This window comes from Oncorhynchus tshawytscha, linkage group LG04 (assembly GCF_018296145.1).
Source record: "Oncorhynchus tshawytscha isolate Ot180627B linkage group LG04, Otsh_v2.0, whole genome shotgun sequence".
Taxonomy (NCBI): domain Eukaryota; kingdom Metazoa; phylum Chordata; class Actinopteri; order Salmoniformes; family Salmonidae; genus Oncorhynchus; species Oncorhynchus tshawytscha.
In genome coordinates, this window is record NC_056432.1 from 8,862,164 (window position 1) to 8,883,473 (window position 21,310).

General features: G+C 43.8%; 2 protein-coding genes across 5 annotated transcripts in view; one reads left to right on the plus strand and one right to left on the minus strand.

Moving 5' to 3' along the window:
- Positions 1 to 1,267, plus strand: part of spef2 (sperm flagellar 2) — a 47,831-nt gene extending 46,564 nt beyond the window's left edge. For both annotated transcript variants that reach the window (XM_042320276.1, XM_042320277.1), the window contains 2 exons: positions 553 to 675; positions 1,001 to 1,267. In XM_042320276.1, the coding sequence (XP_042176210.1) occupies positions 553 to 675; positions 1,001 to 1,060 (183 nt within the window). In that variant the 3' untranslated portion in view covers positions 1,061 to 1,267. The remainder of the gene's footprint in view (positions 1 to 552; positions 676 to 1,000) is intronic.
- A 5,806-nt stretch (positions 1,268 to 7,073) lies between these two features.
- On the minus strand, positions 7,074 to 20,589 carry lmbrd2a (LMBR1 domain containing 2a). Of its 3 annotated transcripts, XM_042320279.1 has the most exons (18): positions 20,391 to 20,586; positions 19,867 to 20,116; positions 19,509 to 19,609; positions 17,447 to 17,545; positions 17,167 to 17,334; positions 16,810 to 17,020; positions 16,069 to 16,143; positions 15,820 to 15,933; positions 15,483 to 15,666; positions 14,738 to 14,919; positions 14,303 to 14,436; positions 13,950 to 14,055; positions 10,562 to 10,659; positions 10,205 to 10,311; positions 9,908 to 9,954; positions 9,546 to 9,645; positions 9,219 to 9,315; positions 7,074 to 8,869 (listed from the first exon to the last, which is right to left on the minus strand). In XM_042320279.1, the coding sequence occupies exons 2-18, from the start codon at positions 20,038 to 20,040 to the stop codon at positions 8,806 to 8,808; spliced, it is 2,061 nt and encodes a 686-aa protein (XP_042176213.1). In that variant the 5' UTR covers positions 20,041 to 20,116; positions 20,391 to 20,586; the 3' UTR covers positions 7,074 to 8,805. The 3 variants fall into 3 exon arrangements, 2 of the variants coding, with proteins under 2 accessions (XP_042176213.1, XP_042176214.1); XR_006083188.1 differs by lacking the exon at positions 9,908 to 9,954 and having other exon boundaries at positions 20,391 to 20,589; XM_042320280.1 differs by lacking the exons at positions 19,509 to 19,609; positions 20,391 to 20,586 and having other exon boundaries at positions 19,867 to 20,110.
- Positions 20,590 to 21,310: the final 721 nt, after the last annotated feature.

Consider the following 21,310-nt stretch of genomic DNA (forward strand, 5'->3'; position numbering starts at 1 on the left):
TCATGACAAGGAGTTAGCAAAAACAGATCTGGGACCAGGCTAAGAGACATATGAAACACTACTTCCCACTTAATCATATTGCTTATGTTGCTGTTTTTTGCCAAATGGTATTGCCACTCTTACCCACTCCTACCTAACACTTCACAGTGATTGGCAGCATTTTGAAAATGCATTTGCACAAAAAAAACGTATTTTTATTGACTGGGATGAACTGAACTACCTGGCTGATTGATGAACGATTTCAACAATCAATCCATCAATCAAATGTATTAATAAAGCCCTTTTTTACATCAGCCGATGTCACAAAGTGCTGTACAGAAACCCAGCCTAAAACCCCAAACAGCAAGCAATGCAGATGGAGAAGCACGGTGGCTAGGAACAACTCCCTAGAAAGGCCAGAACCTAGGAAGAAACCTAGAGAGGAACCGGGCTCTGAGGGGTGGCCAGTCCTCTTCTGGCTATGCCGGGACATCAATCTGTCTTTTGAACGAAAATGTGTACATGTTTGTTTTGGAGCTGCTTTTTAAGTCTAGGATTGTTCTTTACCCACAGGACTTTGTGAAGGTCTACAGGGAACTGGGGTACAAGGTTGAGGACAAGATTCCATTCTCCATCCTATCCCAGCATCCGGTCATACAAGATCTGATCGAGGGCTCCGCTCAATACCAACTCATTGTTAGTATGGACCAATAGAAAACTTCACACTCAAAAGATAAACACACTGTATAGTATTCACAACACAATACCTAGGTTCAAATAGCATTGGCTTTCTTTCACATACTTTGAATGTTTGTTTGAGTCTGCCGAATGGGTGAGATCTGTGTGCTTTTGGGACTGTTTCATTGGTCCCCAAGATTGATCAAGCACAGCTCAAATATTTGAAAGAAAACGACTACTATTTGAATCCCAGTCCAAGCCCATAAAGAAAGACAGTCCCTCTTCACGTTCCTATTGAACAGTGATCAAGCTAACCTCTCTATGCTCTCCCTCTCATTCCCAGGATATTCACCGAGCTCTGCAGGTCCAACAGAGCGAAGGGGAGCCTTTGATGGTGTCTTAAGATAAACATACCTAATATATCACACAGTTAACTCTCACAAGCCAACCTGAGATTCCCATCCACTTAGAATTGCAGTTGATTTCAAATTAATTCTGCAAATTATACAGTGCATTATAAAGTAAAAGAATTAGAATTAATTATTTCAAAATGTTAACCTTCAGTTTATGAATGACATGCCTCTTTCTTGAAGTAAAGTGTTTCATTAAAATCACAAAAATGAAGACTTTGTTGTTCTTCTTATGCAGATAATGATTGTGGCTTTAACATATCCTCAACAAACATTGTCCCCAATATCAAATCAAATGTCACATACACATGGTTAGCAGATGTTAATGCGAGTGTAGCGACATGTTTGTGCTTCTTGTTCCGACCATGCAGTAATATCTAACAAGTAATCTAACAATTTCACAACAACTACCTTATACACACAAGTGTAAAGGAATGAATAAGAATATCTTGTGGCAGACCAGGGGGTTGGGTCAAGACGTTTACACAGATCAGACACGGACAGAGCTAGCTTAGCAGATTAGCAGGTTAGCTCGGTTTCAAGGGTGTTTATTTAACAATACATCAAAAGGAAAGGATAGGTCTCCCCCATGACACCCTCTCTATGATACCGTCTTCTGGGCTCCGGGTCTTGCTGTATCCTGTCGGGCACACAAACTCCCTTGTCTTCGCTCGGGCACCGTCTCCAACTACACGGAAGTCACCTTACTTCCCCCTGTTTGCTGCCCTTCTGGCAGCGTTATGGGGCTTGAACAGCTGGTGGAGCAATCAGCCCTTGATTAATCACCAACTCTCCAATCAGCCCCAATTAGTCCTGGGCGGCGAGCCCGTCGAGACCTGGCACGTCCAGCAGATGGAGCCATTGCCTCGTGATGTATACTCCTTCTCTCACCAGGCCTCGACGAGTCTCCCCCTGGTGGCTGACCTGCTGTAGACCACAATGTACATAGAAATATATGGATGAGCAATGGCCGAACGGCATAGGCAAGATGCAGTAGATGGCATAGAGTACAGTATATACATATGAGATGATTAATGTAGGGTATGTAAACATTATATAAAGTGGCATTGTTTAAAGTGACTAGTGATACATTTATTACATCCAATAATTATTAAAGTGGCTAGAGATTTGAGTCAGTATGTTGGCAGCAGCCACTCAATGTTAGTGATGGCTGTTTAACAGTCTGCTGGCCTTGAGATAGAAGCTGTTTTTCAGTCTCTCGGTCCCAGCTTTGATGCACCTGTACTGACCTCGCCTTCTGGATGATAGCGGGGTGAACAGGCAGTGGCTCGGGTGGTTGTTGTCCTTGATGATCTTTTTGGCCTTCCTGTGACATCAGGTGGTGTAGGTCTCCTGGAGGGCAGGTAGTTTGCCCCCGGTGATGCGTTGTGCAGACCTCACTACCCTCTGAGCCTTACGGTTGTGGGTGGAGCAGTTGCCGTACCAGGTGGTGATACAGCCCGACAGGATGCTCTCGATTGTGCATCTGTAAAAGTTTGTCAGTGTTTTTGGTGACAAGCCAAATTTCTTCAGCCCCTGTTGCGCTTTCTTCACCACGCTGTCTGTGTGGGTGGATCATTTCAAATTGTCCGTGATGTTTACGCCGAGGAACTTAAAACTTACTACCCTCTCCACTACTGTCCCGTCGATGTGGATAGGGGGTGCTCCCTCTGCTGTTTCCTGAAGTTCATGATCATCTCCTTTGTTTTGTTGACATTGAGTGTGAGTTTATTTTCCTGACACCACACTCCGAGGGCCCTCACTTCCTCCCTGTAGGCCGTCTCGTCGTTATTGGTAATCAAGCCTGCCACTGTAGTGTCATCTGCAATCTTGATGATTGAGTTGGGAGGCGTGCATGGCCATGCAGTCATGGGTGAACAGGGAGTACAGGAGAGGGCTGAGAACGCACCCTTGTGGGGCCCCAGTGTTGAGGATCAGCGGGGTGGAGATGTTGTTTCCTACCCTCACCACCTGGGGACGGGCCGTCAGAAAGTCCAGGACCCAGTTGCACAGGGCCGGGTTGAGACCCAGGGCCTGAAGCTTAATGATGAGCTTGGTGGGTACTATGGTGTTGAATGCTGAGCTGTAATCGATGAACAGCATTCTTACATAGGTATTCCTCTTGTCCAGATGGGTTAGGGCAGTGTGCAGTGTGATTGCTTCGTCTTTGGACCTATTTTGGCGGTAAGCAAATTGAAGTGGGTCTAGGGTGTCAGGTAGGGTGGAGGTGATATGATCCTTGACTAGTCTCTCAAAGCACTTCATGATGACGGAAGTGAGTGCTACGGGGCGATAGTCATTTAGTTCAGTTACCTTAGCTTTCTTGGGAACAGGAACAATGCTGGCCCTCTTGAAGCATGTGAGAACAGCTGACTGGGATAGGGATTGATTGAATATGTCCGTAAACACACCAGCCAGCTGGTCTACACATGCTCTGATAGATGGTTAATAGATGTTCAATTCATTGTCAACAAACTATTCAACTGTCAACCATTAGATTTAAATATATGGCTCTGCCTAAACCTAACCCTAGCAGCCTAAGTTAACCCTAAACCTAACCCTAGCATCCTAACTTAACCCTAAACCTAACCCTAGCAGCCTAAGTTAACCCTAGCAGCCTAAGTTAACCCTAACCCTAGCATCCTAAGTTAACCCTAGCATCCTAAGTTAACCCTAAACCTAGCAGCCTAAGTTAACCCTAACAGCCTAAGTTAACCCTAAACCTAACCCTAACAGCCTAAGTTAACCCTAACCCTAGCATCCTAAGTTAACCCTAACAGCCTAAGTTAACCCTAGTATCCTAAGTTAACCCTAAACCTAACCATAACAGCCTAAGTTAACCCTAGTATCCTAAGTTAACCCTAAACCTAACCCTAACAGCCTAAGTTAACCCTAGTATCCTAAGTTAACCCTAGTATCCTAAGTTAACCCTAGTATCCTAAGTTAACCCTAGCAGCCTAAGTTAACCCTAGTATCCTAAGTTAACCCCCTAACAGCCTAGTAGCCTAGCAGTTAACCCTAGTATCCTAAGTTAACCCTAGTATCCTAAGTTAACCCTAGTATCCTAAGTTAACCCTAGTATCCTAAGTTAACCCTAACAGCCTAAGTTAACCCTAGTATCCTAAGTTAACCCTAACAGCCTAAGTTAACCCTAGTATCCTAAGTTAACCCTAGTATCCTAAGTTAACCCTAGTATCCTAAGTTAACCCTAGTATCCTAAGTTAACCCTAGCAGCCTAAGTTAACCCTAGTATCCTAAGTTAACCCTAGTATCCTAAGTTAACCCTAGTATCCTAAGTTAACCCTAGTATCCTAAGTTAACCCTAGTATCCTAAGTTAACCCTAGTATCCTAAGTTAACCCTAGTATCCTAAGTTAACCCTAGTATCCTAAGTTAACCCTAGCAGCCTAAGTTAACCCTAGTATCCTAAGTTAACCCTAGTATCCTAAGTTAACCCTAGCAGCCTAAGTTAACCCTAGCAGCCTAAGTTAACCCTAGCAGCCTAAGTTAACCCTAGCAGCCTAAGTTAACCCTAGCAGCCTAAGTTAACCCTAACAGCCTAAGTTAACCCTAGTATCCTAAGTTAACCCTAGTATCCTAAGTTAACCCTAGTATCCTAAGTTAACCCTAGTATCCTAAGTTAACCCTAGTATCCTAAGTTAACCCTAGTATCCTAAGTGAACCCTAGTATCCTAAGTTAACCCTAAACCTAGTAGCCTAAGTTAACCCTAGTATCCTAAGTTAACCCTAATCCTAAGTTAACCCTAGCAGCCTAAGTTAACCCTAGCAGCCTAAGTTAACCCTAGTATCCTAAGTTAACTAACCCTAGTCCTAAGTTAACCCTAAAGTTAACCCTAGCAGCCTAAGTTAACCCTAGTATCCTAAGTTAACCCTAGTATCCTAAGTTAACCCTAGTATCCTAAGTTAACCCTAGTATCCTAAGTTAACCCTAACAGCCTAAGTTAACCCTAACAGCCTAAGTTAACCCTAGTATCCTAAGTTAACCCTAGTATCCTAAGTTAACCCTAGTATCCCCTAACCCAGCCTAAGTTAACCCTAACAGCCTAAGTTAACCCTAACAGCCTAAGTTAACCCTAACAGCCTAAGTTAACCCTAGTATCCTAAGTTAACCCTAAGTATCCTAAGTTAACCCTAGTATCCTAAGTTAACCCTAGTATCCTAAGTTAACCCTAGTATCCTAAGTTAACCCTAACAGCCTAAGTTAACCCTAGTATCCTAAGTTAACCCTAGTATCCTAAGATAACCCTAGTATCCTAAGTTAACCCTAGTATCCTAAGTTAACCCTAACTAGCCTAAGTTAACCCTAGTATCCTAAGTTAACCCCCTAAGTTAACCCTATCCTAAGTTAACCCTAGTATCCTAAGTTAACCCTAGTATCCTAAGTTAACCCTAGTATCCTAAGTTAACCCTAGTATCCTAAGTTAACCCTAAACCTAACCCTAGTATCCTAAGTTAACCCTAGTATCCTAAGTTAACCCTAGTATCCTAAGTTAACCCTAAACCTAACCCTAGTATCCTAAGTTAACCCTAGTATCCTAAGTTAACCCTAGTATCCTAAGTTAACCCTAGCAGCCTAAGTTAACCCTAGTATCCTAAGTTAACCCTAGTATCCTAAGTTAACCCTAGTATCCTAAGTTAACCCTAGTATCCTAAGTTAACCCTAGTATCCTAAGTTAACCCTAGTATCCTCAGTTAACCCTAGTATCCTAAGTTAACCCTAGCAGCCTCAGTTAACCCTAGTATCCTCAGTTAACCTCAGTTAACCCTAGTATCCTCAGTTAACCCTAGTATCCTCAGTTAACCCTAGTATCCTCAGTTAACCCTAGTATCCTCAGTTAACCCTAGTATCCTCAGTTAACCCTAGTATCCTCAGTTAACCCTAGTATCCTCAGTTAACCCTAGTATCCTCAGTTAACCCTAAACCTAACTGTAACTTTAGCAAGTTCTTGCACATCAACAGAGTTGCAGCAGTTTAAGCATTTTCAAATCATCTATTGGGGACTGTCCAAATCAAGCGTGGCCCGATCGGCCAACCATGGAACTTATTTGAACCTGGATGTGGGATGGAGTGATATAGGGAGGGGAAGAGGGTGGGAGGGAAGAACGCAGTAGGGGAGGAATAGGTGGCGAGGACCATTAGTCATGTTTCCTGCCTTCCCAACATAACTCTATGGTTGTGTCCCAAATGGCACCCTATTCCCTATATAGTGCACTACCTTAGACCTCACTTTCTCCTCATCCCTCCAACCCCCAAGAGACAAAAGCAACACTCCCCATCCTTTAGATCAGCATGGTCACTGCCCCTCCCCATCCTCTAGTACCTCCCCATCCTTGAGATCAGTGTGGTCACTGCCCCTCCCCATTCTCTAGCCCCTCCCCATCTTTTAGATAAGTGTGGTCACTGCCCGGCCTCAGTCCCCGTAAGAACCAGAGTGGGACTTGGCCCCTCCCAACCTACTTTGAAGAATCTCAAATATGAAATATATTTTGTTTAACACTCTTTTGGTTACTACATGATTCCATATGTGTTGTTTTGATGTCTTCTAGTATTGTACAATGCAGAAAATAGTCAAAAATAAATAAAAACCCTTGAATGAGTAGGTGTCGCCAAACTTTTGACTGGTCCTGTAGATTAGGGGAAATAATAAGCGATTAGAGAGGGCTGTCAGGCAGATGAAGGTGCTGGCGAGTCTTCTCTCCTCAGACAGGCCCGTCTCGCACGAGAACATGGCGAAGAAGGGAACAGACTGTACAGAGAGAGTGGCCGGTCAGGATCGGCTGAAGCCATTGAAGTTTGTTATGAATTTCAATAGAGAATACAGAATGGGCTTCTCTGGGTCAGTTCCCGTGAAACATGGGTAATCCCTGCCTCAGGGCTACATTTAACCCCTACAGAGAAGAACACTGGAGCCAAAGGACATCCACTGTTGGGGTAGGTTCCTTGTCAATCATTTTGCTTATTGGTGAAATCAGCAATATCTTTAAGTAAATAAATCAAAAACCTTTATTAATGCAATTGCAGACAAGTTGACAACGGGAACATGGCACGCATGTTTCCGAGTAAGTTCTGCACCCCACCTAAGGGCACAGCTGATTTTATACATGTGATCACTCCCTAGTGGTGTCATCCCCTACGTCAACGTATGTGTGTATCAATAAGCTGAGGTTACCGTATAAGGCAACCTAGTACAGTAGCTTCTCTGAATTTATTAGCATTGTCTACTGTCACTCAAGATCAACATGTCAAAACCAGACAGTGGTTACTTCTCTTTATCTAGTTTTAGTCTGACTCAGACCCAGTCTGCAAGCACACTCTCACAACAGCCAGGGCTTAACCACAAAGACTAATATAGATAGTATACGCTGCACAAGCTTAGAGTTTTTAGACACATAACAAAACATGAATCTTCACGTCCCCTTAATAATGAGGAGGGTCTTTGGGATCCACCCCCTACACCACAGTATGGGATCCACCAGTCCACACATATAGGCTGTGTGCCAAATGGCTCCCTATACAGTGCACTACTTATGACCTGAGCCCCTTGGAATGCAGTCATAGAACCATAGTAGCCTCCACACATACTGCACGGCCCACAAGACCTGCAGTCTCCCAGTAGCAGGTATGAGGTCAAATCATCCCTTCATCACCATAAACCATCACTAATAATATAGATCAACGTTAATTTACAAATACATACCTTTAATTGAATTGAAATTTGACTAAATAGTTTCAAAAAAAAAAATTTTTTTGGGGGGGGTGATTTATTGAAACTGGATCTGAGATATAATGGGGGATTTTACATAATCAAACCTTTACTCACACAGTTCTTACTGGTTAACATGGTTCACACCATCCTCACCCTTAAGTTCCAAGCATCAAACACCACTGAGCTCAGTTATTATTCATAAAAAACGACAGTGCAGTCAGTACTTGTTGATTAAAAAATGACAGTACATCTATAAAAGGACATTGATATTTAAATCTACAGCATTTATGGAAATAAAACCATTTAAAATGGAGCAAAACTAGGGTCTATTATGACTTCAGAAAAATCAAGGCACAGGAAAATCTCCTAGAAAGAAGACATGTATTATCATTGTACCCTAAAAACTCATACATACCCTGGCAAAGAAGAGGCATTGTGAGATGGGTGGCAGCGTAGCCTAATGGTTAGAGCGTTGGACTAGTAACTGAAAGGTTGCAAGATCAAATCCCCAAGCTGACAAGGTAAAAATCTGTTGTTCTGCCCTTGAACAAGGCAGTTAACCCACTGTTCTTAGGCCGTCATTGAAAATAAGAATTTGTTCTTTACTAACTTGCCTAGTTAAATAAAGGTAAAATAAAATGACTGAGTAGTAATTACAGAATGAATGGGTTCTAAAAACAAACGGGGAGAAAAGGTAAGCACTTGGTCAGGGGCCCTAATGCATCCCTTGTTCCTAAGGTTAAAAGTCACAGTTGTTCCTGAGATCAGACAATGTTTTGTTCTTGGGGCACTACTGGAACCACAGTTGGAGTGCTGATCTCAGATCAGGACCCCCTGGGTCCATGTTATCTTATTCATTATGATCCCAATGTGCATTAAATAAATATCTATCTCCAGACAAACAGGCTAAAGGACAAAAGAGAAGAAGAAAATATCCATGGAACTCTAGCAGCCGTGTGGGCAATGAGGAAAGGTCAGTTCAGTCCCACAGCCTCTGAGCAGGGGTTCCTCTCAGACATTGTTGAAAATGTGTGTCCGAGAGGACGCCAGGGAGAGGTAACGTCCTCCTGCGTACCTAGAGAGGGACAGACCAAGGAAATTAATATCAGATCAATCATTCCCCTTTCTCTTCTACTGCCATTATAATAAAACAATGTTTTCCCACCATGCACTAGCCTGGGCGCCAGTCTGTCATCCACTGTCCACGAGGTACTATGACTAGGGCCTAGTACCTCTGGGTCGGAGAATGACTAGGGCCTAGTACCTCTGGGTCGGAGAATGACTAGGGCCTAGTACCTCTGGGTCGGAGAATGACTAGGGCCTAGTACCTCTGGGTCGGAGAATGACTAGGGCCTAGTACCTCTGGGTCGGAGAATGACTAGGGCCTAGTACCTCTGGGTCGGAGAATGACTAGGGCCTAGTACCTCTGGGTTGGAGAATCACTAGGATCTAGGCTTGTGGTGTCCACGTCCTGAAGTAGCCCAGTGTGATCCCCGCTCTCTCTCCTGGTCAACTGGGCAGCTGAAGAGAACACACATTTAAGTTTGAGTCCCAAATGGCAACATATTCCCAATGTAGTGCACTACTTTTGACCAGGGCCTATAGAGAAAGTAGTGCACTACATAGGGAACAGTGTTCATTTGGGATGCAAAATAACATTTGATTGACGGCTATAATGCATTAGACATTATGCCATAAGCATTCAATATTTTAAGTCTGTTGAAAATGATCATCATAAACGTCATACTCACTGTCACTGTTGTCTGAGGGAGAGTCGTTGTCCTTTAACTCGGAATAACCATTTCTGCTCCTCCTCACATTTCGCTGTTCTCCATAGCGCTCTCTCCATCCCTGAAAAATAGTTACTTTACATGGTGTAGGGTTAAGTTGACCCTAGACGCCCGTTCTTGAGTCAGTTTTTGCATCCAGGATTAGGGAAGCTGATCCTAGATCTGTACCTAAGGGAAACTTCATGCCGGAGCATTTTACATAGACAGTGAACCCAATGAGCTGGCGAGTGGTTCATAGTTTGGGAATGCAGTGGTGTGAACACTGATATGGGGTCTTCTCCAGTGTCCAGAGAAGACTCCAAATAAGAAAGGACCGTGCTCACTCGTTTCCGACTCTCCGCATCCTCGCTTCTCTGTCGGCTTCTTCTTTCTGCAACAACAACAACAACAAGCAGAGATAGTGGCAACATTGTCCCAGACTTGGTCTTATCCACACTGGACTCCAAAAGGAGAGCTTCTCAAATGGCATCCAGGCTGAGTGTACAACTGTTGCTCTGGGGTGAAGTTTCCCTTATAGTGACAGATCTAGGATCAGCTGCCCCTCCCACAATATTAACCTCAACCAATGCAAAACTGATCCAAGATCGGAGTCTAGAGGCAACTTCACCCTACAATAGTACCTCTTCTGATAAGCTCTTTGCCCTCTTCCACCAGCTCAGAGGTCAAGTCATCGCTCTGACTAATATACTGTGGGAACCCCAGGAGGTTGAGACATCGGGTACCCAGGCTGAAAATACACAGGGAGGGGAGGAAGAAAAACACACGACCATGTGTTAGGTAAAGGAGACAATCTGGGGTTCCATTTCCAGACTTTTAAATGAATATAGCCATTGATTGTTAAAGCATATAACTTCCAAACTGATCCTAGATCACCACTATGAGACAAATGTCAATACAGACCCTGTTGTCTTATGATGGGAATCCCCTGGAGAGGATGTCAAATGCAGATGCAGATGTCAAATGCAGACAAGACATACCTGCAGTAGGTGGCGATGCAGAGGAGGACTATGAGCATGGGGTAATAGATGTAGAAACCATCTGCTATGAAGGAGAGGAGACGCATAGAGCCCATGATCTGGTAGACAAGAAAAAAAAAAAGGAGTTGAGAAAATGGTGGCTTCGATACCTAGAACGTCTAGCTGATTAAATAAATCCCAGTAGGGTGATGTTCATTGTTCAGTAACATGCCAAGTGGGTTCCTCACAACTTGACTAGTTTTCCTTTACAAAGAGAGAGCCCCGAGGCTACGTCCCAAATGGCACTGTATTCCCTATATAGGAAATAGGGCTCTGGTCTAGAGTAGTGCACTATAGACTACCACAGTATGAGTCATAATACTCATAAAACCTAACGGTCAAATTCAATCAATTTTCCCACAACCAATATTTTAAGTGTTTCTAAAATGCACTACGGGAAAAATGAATGGTGGAAAAACGATTGTAACCATTTCCCTGTTTGACCGCTAGGTTTAATGGGTATTGTGAAACCTCCACTGTGGGGTGTATACTGCCCTACAAAAGGCAATACACATTTTGTTGCATTAACAGCCTGAATTTAAAATGGATTCAATTGAAATGTCGTGCCACTGGCCTACACACAATACCACATAATGTCAAAGTGGAATGATGTTTACAAACTAATAAAAAATGAAAAGCTGAAATGTCTTGAGTCAATAAGTATTCAACCCCTTTGTTATGACATGCCTAAATAAGTTCAGGACAAAGAAATGCTTAACAAATCACAATAAGTTGCATGGGCTTACTCTGAGGGCAATAATAGTGTTTAACATGCATTTTTAATGACTACTTCATCTCTGGACCCCACACATACAGACAATTGTAAGGTCCCTCAGTCGAGCAGTGAATTTCAAACAAAGATTAAACAAAAAAGACCAGGGACGTTTTCCAAAGTATCGCAAAGAAGGGCACCTATTAGTAGATGGGTAAAAAAAAAGCAGATATTGAATATCCCTTTGAGCATGGTGAAGTTATTAATTACACCCAGCCACTACACACCCAGCCACTACAAATATACAGGCATCATTCTTAACTCAGTTGCCAAAGAGGAAGGAAACCGCTCATGGATTTCGCCATGAGGCCAATGGTGAATTTAAAACAGTTACAGAGTTTAATAGCTGTGATAGGAGAACAGAGGATAGATCAATAACATTGTAGTTACTCCACAATACTAACCTAAATTACAGAGTGAAAAGAAGGAAGCCTGTACAGAATTAAACATATGCATCCTGTTTGCAATAAGGCACTAGAGTAAAACTGCAACAACAAAAAACAGCAAAGAAATTAACTTTATGTGCTGAATACAAAGTGTTATGTTTGGGGAAAATCCAACACAACACATTACCGAGTACCACTTCTTTTTTCTTTCTTTTTTTAAACAATTTTTCTCCCTAATTTCGTGGTATCAAATTGGTAGTTGCAGTCTTGTCTCATCGCTGCAAATCCCGTACAGACTCGGGAGAGGCGAAGGTCGAAAGACGTGCGTCCTCCGAAACACAACCCAACTGCTTCTTGACACAATGCCCACTTAACCCGGAAACCAGCTGCATCAATGTGTCGGAGGAAACACCATACACCTGGCGACCATGTCAGTGTGCACTGCGCCCGGCCCGCCACAGGAGTCACTAGTGCATGATGGGACGAGGACATCCCTGCCGGCCAAGCTCTCTCCTAACCCGGACGACGCTGGCCAATTGTGTGCCGCCCCATGGGTCTCGGTCGAGGCCGGCTGCGACAGAGCCTGGAGTCAAACACAGAATCTCTAGTGGCACAGGTAGCACTGTGATGCAGTGCCTTAGACCACTGCACCACTCGGGAGGTCTGTTCATATGTTCAAGCATGGTGTTGGCTGCATCCCGTTATGGGTATGCTTATCATCTTCAAGGACTAAGGAGAAAATCAGGTTCATTCTGCTTTCCAACAGACACTGAGTGACAAATTCACCTTTCAGAAGGGCAATAACCTAAAAGCACAAGGCCAAATATATACTGGAGTTGCTGAAGATGTGGATGTAAATTAAGGCAGCCCCCAGCTCCTCTCTGATTCAGAGGGGTTGGGTTAAGGCAGCCTCCCGCTCCTCTCTGATTCAGAGTGGTTGGGTTAAGGCAGCCCCCCTGCTCCTCTCTGATTCAGAGGGGTTGGGTTAAGGCAGCCCCCTGCTCCTCTCTGATTCAGAGTGGTTGGGTTAAGGCAGCCCCCCTGCTCCTCTCTGATTCAGAGGGGTTGGGTTAAGGCAGCCCCCTGCTCCTCTCTGATTCAGAGGGGTTGGGTTAAGGCAGCCTCCTGCTCCTCTCTGATTCAGAGTGGTTGGGTTAAGGCAGCCTCCTGCTCCTCTCTGATTCAGAGTGGTTGGGTTAAGGCAGCCTCCTGCTCCTCTCTGATTCAGAGGGGTTGGGTTAAGGCAGCCCCCTGCTCCTCTCTGATTCAGAGGGGTTGGGTTAAGTCAGCCTCCTGCTCCTCTCTGATTCAGAGGGGTTGGGTTAAGGCAGCCCCCTGCTCCTCTCTGATTCAGAGGGGTTGGGTTAAGGCAGCCCCTGCTCCTCTCTGATTCAGAGGGGTTGGGTTAAGGCAGCCCCCTGCTCCTCTCTGATTCAGAGGGGTTGGGTTAAGGCAGCCCCCCGCTCCTCTCTGATTCAGAGGGGTTGGGTTAAGGCAGCCTCCTGCTCCTCTCTGATTCAGAGTGGTTGGGTTAAGGCAGCCCCCCGCTCCTCTCTGATTCAGAGGGGTTGGGTTAAATGTGGAAGACACATTTCAGTTGAAGGCATTCCGTTGTACAACTGACTAGGTATCCCCCCTTCCCTTACCAAGACGATTTAGAATGTTCCTGAGTGGCCTAGTTAGTTTGACTTAAATCGTCTTGAAAATTTTTGGCAAGACTTGAAATGTCTGTCTAGCAATGATCAACAACCAACTTGGCAGAGCTTGAATAATTTAAAAAATAATCATGTGCAAATATTGTACAATCCAGGTGTGGAAAGCTCTTAGAGACTTACCCAGAAAGACTCACATCTGTAATCACTGCCAAAGGTAATTCTAACATGTATTGACTCAGGGGTGTGAATATGTATATAAATTATATATCTATCTGTCTTTCATTTGCAAAAAAAACATTTTTTTTTATCATTTGAGGGGTCATAGGTCAAATCAGTGGTGATAGTTTATATGCATAAAAATGACTTCATATTAATATGATACATCAGTTAATCTACCTACACCCTATTTGGCTGGTTAGCAAAAAATATATATATATTTTAATTTTGACTGTTGCCGTAGTTACTGCCTTTTGTGTTTGTAGGGCAGTGTATGTTGAACAGGGTGCCATTTGGGATGCACACCGGGTGTGACTCACTGTGGTGTATGCTGTCTCTATTCTCTGCTGGTGAGAAATGGAGGCGTCCATGTGGATGAGACCCAGGAAGTTGAGACACAGCGGAGGAGTCAGTCGACAGAACAACCTGCGTTTTAAAGGTATACACACAGTACTCAAAGTGATAGTCAGACAAACATGTAGACTGAAATGTTGTAGAGTTCTAAAGCTCTAGAACCAAGCTCAAATAGTGACATCTACGGTGTCCATATTAGGACAGCCGCAGTCTCAGCTTCTTTCAGTCTCAGCAAGACTTCTTTTCGAGGCGGTCCTAAAATGGACACCATAGACACACCTTCACAAAACACGGTATATTGTAGCGGTGAGAGACGTACATTCCGCTGAACAGTAGGCTGTAGGCATCTGTCTGATGATGAGGTACCAGGTAGTAGTAGTTGAAGACTCGGATGCGGAACACGGTGGAGTAGACACAAACGCACAGGAACAAAATAGTGAGGAAGCACGCCATCTGGTGGTGGACAGAACATCACAACGATCATTTGGCTCGTTGGTACTCAACGGAAAAACCTTTCTCCATATTTCCTGTTATACTTCTACATTTTCATGTATGTAATTTATCCACACTGTGTTTGCAACTATGCTATCCTAAACATCTAGTAGTAGTAATAGTATTAGTTACTTTATTGTTGCAGGTAAGACATTTTTCAGATCAACATGACAATAAACTAGCCAGGTCCCAAATCAGCTTGTGTTCTGCAGACTTGCACCCAGGCTAACAATACACACAGAATCCCCAAAATAATATCTACCTCTATGTACAAGTAGTTGTAGTCACTCTCTGCTAACTGGATGAAGATGGCGAAGAGAGAGAGGACAGGATGTGTGCTGAAGAATGTGCATTCAGACCACACCACAGCCACAGAGAGTAGAGACAGCAGTAGTGCCAGCAGCCGGTAGCACCACTGTCGCAGCACACACTCCCAGTACCACTCTGTAGAAAAACATCACACCAAATGTTGCTAAATAGATCCATTCAATTGTTGGACGCATTAAGATTACTGGGTGTGAGGAGTTTTGCTTCTTTTTAAATAAGTGTACTTTTTGCTCCATGCACCAGGTAAATTAAAGTGTGTGAGTTTACTCTTTTGAAAAGTTCCCATTTCAGTCAGATATTGGCATGAGTATTGGGGCAGGGAGGGACACGCATGAGGATAGATAATAATACATTCATACATACACACACAATTGATGAATATCAAGAGCCAGTCTGTTGAAGATACCGAATAAAGTCATTCTCTGTGTACATTTGATAAGTGGATTTTCTAAAGGGCCTGATACAGCTTCCACAACACAGTCCTTTTCACGACAGCCAGAGTTCAACGTGTTCACAGGTAAGCTGACCGTGGCTAGACAGTAGGCATACAGTAAATTGTATCCCAAATAGCATCCCATTCCTTATAGGCCCTGGTCAAAAGCAGTGCACTACATAGGGAATAGGCTGCCGTTTGGAACACAGCCTATTGAAGGATTCCATTGTCCCCTACTTGAACTCACCTATGGTAGGAGTGTACAGGTATTTGCCGAGCCAGCCGGGTGGCTGGGAGGAGAGGAAACTATGGACAAACTGATGGGAGGTACTGGTCTCATTCTTACACACGTCCTCTAAATGGAAGGCCTCCTCCAGAAGGATCGCCCACTGGACCTGGGTTTGACTGTGTCTCTGGCCAGCACAGATCACCTGGCCAACACACAATACCAGGATCACCCTACTCCTAGACACTATGTACATCATGGGTTACTTTCACAACAACGTGAGTCGAATTCAATCACCGTCTGACCATGTAAAGGAACATTTCAGAACGTTTCATTAGGGGGTTCAAACCATAATTACTTGCTTATGAAGCTTCACTAGGCTCCTTTTGGAAGGATACGTCCTCTGTGTGCTTTCATCCTCACTGTCCTCCGTGTTCAGTCTCACCATTTTCTCCTGGATTTCCATGGGACACTAAAATGGATGTGCTTATTTTAGATTTTGGACTTAGTCGTTCATATTAACAGTTAACATGATTCATTATCATCATTGTAGACTGTACCACTGATTTACACACGGACGTATTCAACTTTGTGCTGACATTCTTACCTTTCTCAAAATAATGTCAATGCTGATCCTTAGGGGGTGACCGTACCCAATTGATTCGTTGACATTTGCCACCTCCTGTCAAAGAGAAATTCATTCAATGGCCTAAAACAATGCATTGATTTGTCCTACTTCTACTCAGCGATATGACCGTCTCTATAAAGAGTAGTGTAAACACCAGAGATTGCAAAGCGAGAGACTGATCTGTTATGAACTGCCTCACCGATAACGGTGGGGGTCAGTCATCTATGAACTCTTGGCCATGTTCTGTTATGATCTCCACCAGGCACAGCCAGAAGAGGACTGGCCACCCCACATAGCCTGGTTCCTCTCTAGGTTTCTTCCTAGGTTTTGGCCTTTCTAGGGAGTTTTTCCTAGCCACCGTGCTTCTACACCTGCATTGCTTGCGTTTTGGGGTTTTAGGCTGGGTTTCTGTACAGCACTTTGAGATATCAGCTGATGTACGAAGGGCTATATAAATAAATTTGATATGATTTGATGGTCACCCCATTCTATAAATTTAACCAGGGCCCACAGGGAGCCACAATATCTACCATCTGCACGGGAGTGCGCTCCTCTCTCGTACAACGTGAGAACAAATGATGCCAAGATTAGCCCCTTGCGTCGTACTGTCTTTGTTTGTGTTGGAGGTCTGCCCCGCTATACTTACGGACACGTCGCTGAGTGGACCTTTGAAAACCATCATACTTTACGACTTCCTTTAGTTCTTCTCATCCATCTCACCTCCATGGCGTCATCCATGTTTTCCTCGGCGTCTGACTTTTCCTTCGCCAGCTTGGCCGCCTTGAAGTAGGTCTTGGCCAACAGGTAACCGTGGCGAGAGGAGTTCCAGTACAAGCACGGGATCTCCACCAGGCCATAACCTAGCAACAGCACCAAGAGGAAAAGCCCCCAGGTGTTTGCTGCTGCGATGCTAATGGTTTGCAGACCCTGCCTGGAAGAGAAGACAGAGACGCTTACATGCTGATCTAGGGTCAGATTTGCATTTTCCCTACGAATGGCTAATGTTTAGATTGGGTTGGATTGATTCAGGAGGGGGGACGGGACAGAGATGCAGAAGGGGTGATGGGGTTTGCTCACCAGGTTAGCTGCCACTGGGGATGGACAGCCAAGTAGATAAGCAAGGAGCAAAAGATGACCAGGTAGGTGCCATAGTAGATGGCGTTCTCGATAAGGGCCGTCTTAATCTTACCGGGGATAGAAAAGCCCCCAGAGCTTGCATAGGACTGCATGAAGGGGAGCAACAGCCTGAGTAGACAAATAAAAAACAACAAAAACAACATTAGCCAAAAATAGAGTGGAAAAATCCACTGGTAAATGGTTGCTATTGCAGTCAGGGTGGGTGGACAGTAGAGCTCACCAGGTCAGACACTGAGAGGTCCAGTAGACCACGCGCCAGAACACTGGCAGAATTCCATCAGGAATATAGCTCCATGGCTTGTGACATACTTTAGGTGTGCTGTAATTAAAAGAGACAGCAGCACAGGTCATCCTCCTAAGAGACAACACTATGTACACATTGTAAAGGAAACCACATGAATACAGGACAACCGTTGCATAAATACAAGTCATAAAGCTGTCAGCAGACAGTCCAGTGGGGACTCACAGTTGAAGTGGGAAGTTTACATACACCTTAGCCAAATACATTTAAATAACGTTTCACACAATTCCTGACATTTAATCCGAGTAACAATTCCCTGTCCTAGGTCAGTTAGGATCACCACTTTATTTTAAGAATGTGAAATGTCAGAATAATAGTAGAGATAATTATTTATTTCAGCTTTTATTTCTTTCATCACATTCCCAGTGGGTCAGAAGTTTACATACACTCAATTAGTAGTTGGTAGCAATGGCTTTAAATTGTTTAACGTGGGTCAAACTTTTCAGGTAGCCTTCCACAAGCTTCCCACAATAAGTTGGGTGAAATTTGGCCCATTCCTCCTGACAGAGCTGGTGTAACTGAGTCAGGTTTGTAGGCCTCCTTGCTCACACAAGCTTTTTCAGTTCTACCCATAAATGTTCTATAGGGTTGAGGTCAGGGCTTTGTGATGGCCACTCCAATACCTTGACTTTATTGTCCTTAAGTCATTTTGTTAACACTTTGGAAGTATGCTTGGAGTCATTGTCCATTTGGAAGACCCATTTGTGACCAAGCTTTAACTTCCTGACTGATGTCTTGAGATGTTGCTTCAAAATATCCACATAATTATCCTCCCTCGTGATGCCATCTATTTTGTGAAGTGCATCAGTCCCTCCTGCAGCAAAGCACCCCCACAACATAATGCTGCCACCCCCGTGCTTCACAGTTGGGATGGTGTTCTTCGGCTTGCAAGCCACCCCCTTTTTCCTCCAAACATAACGATGGTCATTATGGCCAAACAGTTCTATTTTTGTTTCATCAGACCAGAGGACATTTCTCCAAAGAGTACGATCTTTGTCCCCATGTACAGTTGCAAACCGTAGTCTGGCTTTTTATGGCGGTTTTGGAGCAGTGGCTTCTTCCTTGCTGAGCGGCCTTTCAGGTTATGTCGATATAGGACTTGTTTTACTGTGGCTATAGATACTTTTGTACCTGTTTCCTCCAGCATCTTCACAAGGTCCTTTGCTGTTGTTCTGGGATTGATTTGCACTTTTCGTACCAAAGTACGTTCATCTCTCGGAGACAGAGCGTGTCTCCTTCCTGAGCGTTATGACGGCTGCGTGGTCCCATGGTGTTTATACTTGCGTACTATTGTTTGTACAGATGAACGTGGTACCTCAGGCGTTTGGAAATTGCTCCCAGCGATGAACCAGACTTGTGGAGGTCTACAATTGTTTTTCTGTGGTCTTGGCTGATTTCTTTTGATTTTCCCATGATGTCAAGCAAAGAGGCACTGAGTTTGAAGGTAGGCCTTGAAATACATCCACAGGTACACCTCCAATTGACTCAAATGATGTCAATTAGCCATTCAGAAGCTTCTAAAGCCATGACATAATTTTCTGGAATATTCCAAGCTGTTTAAAGGCACAGTCAACTTAGTGTATGTAAACTTCTGACCCACTGGAATTGTGATACAGTGAATTATAAGTGAAATAATCTGTCTGTAAACAATTGTTGGAAAAATGACTTGTGTCATGCAAAGTAGATGTCCTAACCAACTTGTAAAAACTATAGTTTGTTAACAAGACATTTGTGGAGTGGTTGAAAAACGAGTTTTAATGACTCCAACCTAAGTGTATGTAAACTTCCGAATTCAACTATATCTCTGGTCCAGGTACATAGTTAGGGAGTTCCTCTACTAGAGCCCTCTTATGCTACATTGAAGCCAGTCACTACAGAAATTGGTCATGAATTTAGTCAATGGCGTTCAGTGCATAACGTAACAGGGTGTTTAGTTGAGGAAATGCGGTACCGTCCTGAACCAGATGTGTTGGTACTGTACCTTGTAGGGAAGACAGAGGAGTTGGATGTCTGATTAGAGGGGTCTGAACTGGTCAGAGCCCTGGGTTTCTCCTTGTCAATCTTACACTGGTTATATATGGTCTGAAATAAGAATGTGTGAGTACGCAAACACACGCGCACGCACACACACGCACAATTTAATGTCCTACTATTTTACATGACAGAGTAACAGTTATTCATCACTTTAACACCCCTACTGTACAGCTTCCTACATGAGCAGATTTCAATACACTCTGGGGTGAAGTTTCCTCTCAGTACAGATGTAGGATCAGCTTCCCTTAACCAATAGTGGGGGAAATACTAAACTGACTCACGATCGGCGGGTAGGAACAACATACCGTGCTGACATCCAGGGGAAGGATGAAGACGATGAGGAAGCAGAGATACCAGGACAGGAGGGTCCCGAACAGCACCAGTGGGTGCTGCTTGCGGAAGTGTCCATAGCGATGCAGGAGAAATAGTGGCAGGAAGAAGACCAGCACAATCTCGATACCCAGGGCTCCACCGCTCATCCTGTTGCTGCTATACCCACATACTGTGCCATCACCTTCACACACTGTCTGTCTGTCTGTGTGAACCCTGCACAGACTGTGGGGGCGGGTACATAGGTAGCAATACAAACACATTGACAATGCTACGGAACAAATCCAAAGGGCTGTGTAGGCTAAATGCAAATATGACTCATCTGTTTTACCCGTTATATAACGTTGTCCTAATAGGTTGAAAACGTAATGTTGTAATCTAGCCTATAAGGACTAGTAGCCAATAAATTAACGTTAGCGATATTTTTTGGTTGATTTAATGAATTACGGTTAACAGTATTGTTAATATCAAGCCACAAATAAAAGTATATTAAGTTTACCTCGATCCTGGAACCCCAGCTGAAATTCTTCGAGCCGGTCTCTTCTCTCACGTATAATAACCTGACAATAACATTGTGTTCCCGAAAAGTGGAATCCGCGTACACAACCTTTGAAACAGTTAAGCAACAGTACGCGTGTCTGGACCAACTTGGCATGTCGGGAAATGTAGGCTATGTGCGTACACCCTCTAGCTCACAGAGGTGTCAAACTCATTCCACCGAGGGCTGAGTGTCTGCGGGTTTTTTTGTTTTTTCCTTTCAATTAAGACCTAGACAACCAGTTGAGGGGTGTTCTTTACTAATTAGTGACCATAATTCGTCGATCCAGTGCAAGGGAGGAGCAAAAACTCGCAGACACTCGGCCCTCAGTGAAATGTGTTTGACACGTGTGTGCTAGCATCATATTATGTTTTTGAATGGGACATTCATTTTTTGAATGGGTATGCCTCATCTACATTTCAAACAAAAACACAGTGGACACTCCGCCATTGTTTTGGAAAAACAGCTTGAGGGATGGGCTGGAGAAATGTACTGTACCTTCTCTCAAATGAATGGACAGAGCCAAGGATGCATGTAGGCTTACTGACCAATCCTGAGATCAACATGTTATAGTTTTAACCATCTTTTGAGGCTGTATACAATTTGTTCTTTACAAACAATGTAGTAAAACAAGCTTATGTTTTGGGATCTGATGGTCTACTCAGTTGAACTAAACACATGAGACATTTATATGTTTTAGCCTATTCCCCAAGAATTGATGGATATACAGTATATTAATAATATCAAAGTCCACTAATGTATTATTATTATTATTAATAAAACCAATCGGAGATTGCCCCTTAAACTCCAAGGGGTCAAAAAAACGAGGTGTTTTTTTATCTTTCTGAAATTGTAGGACTTTGTCAAGCTGCTAGTTACCG

Coding starts and splice junctions, on each gene's coding strand:
- lmbrd2a (XM_042320279.1), bottom strand. CDS start 20,040: ATGAGCGGTGGAGCCCTGGGTATCGAGATTGTGCTGGTCTTCTTCCTG. Junction 14,437..14,737: donor ACAACTACTTGTACATAGAG/GTAGATATTATT, acceptor GTCCACCACCAG/ATGGCGTGCTTCCTCACTAT. Junction 10,312..10,561: donor TGCATCGCCACCTACTGCAG/GTATGTCTTGTC, acceptor GTGTATTTTCAG/CCTGGGTACCCGATGTCTCA.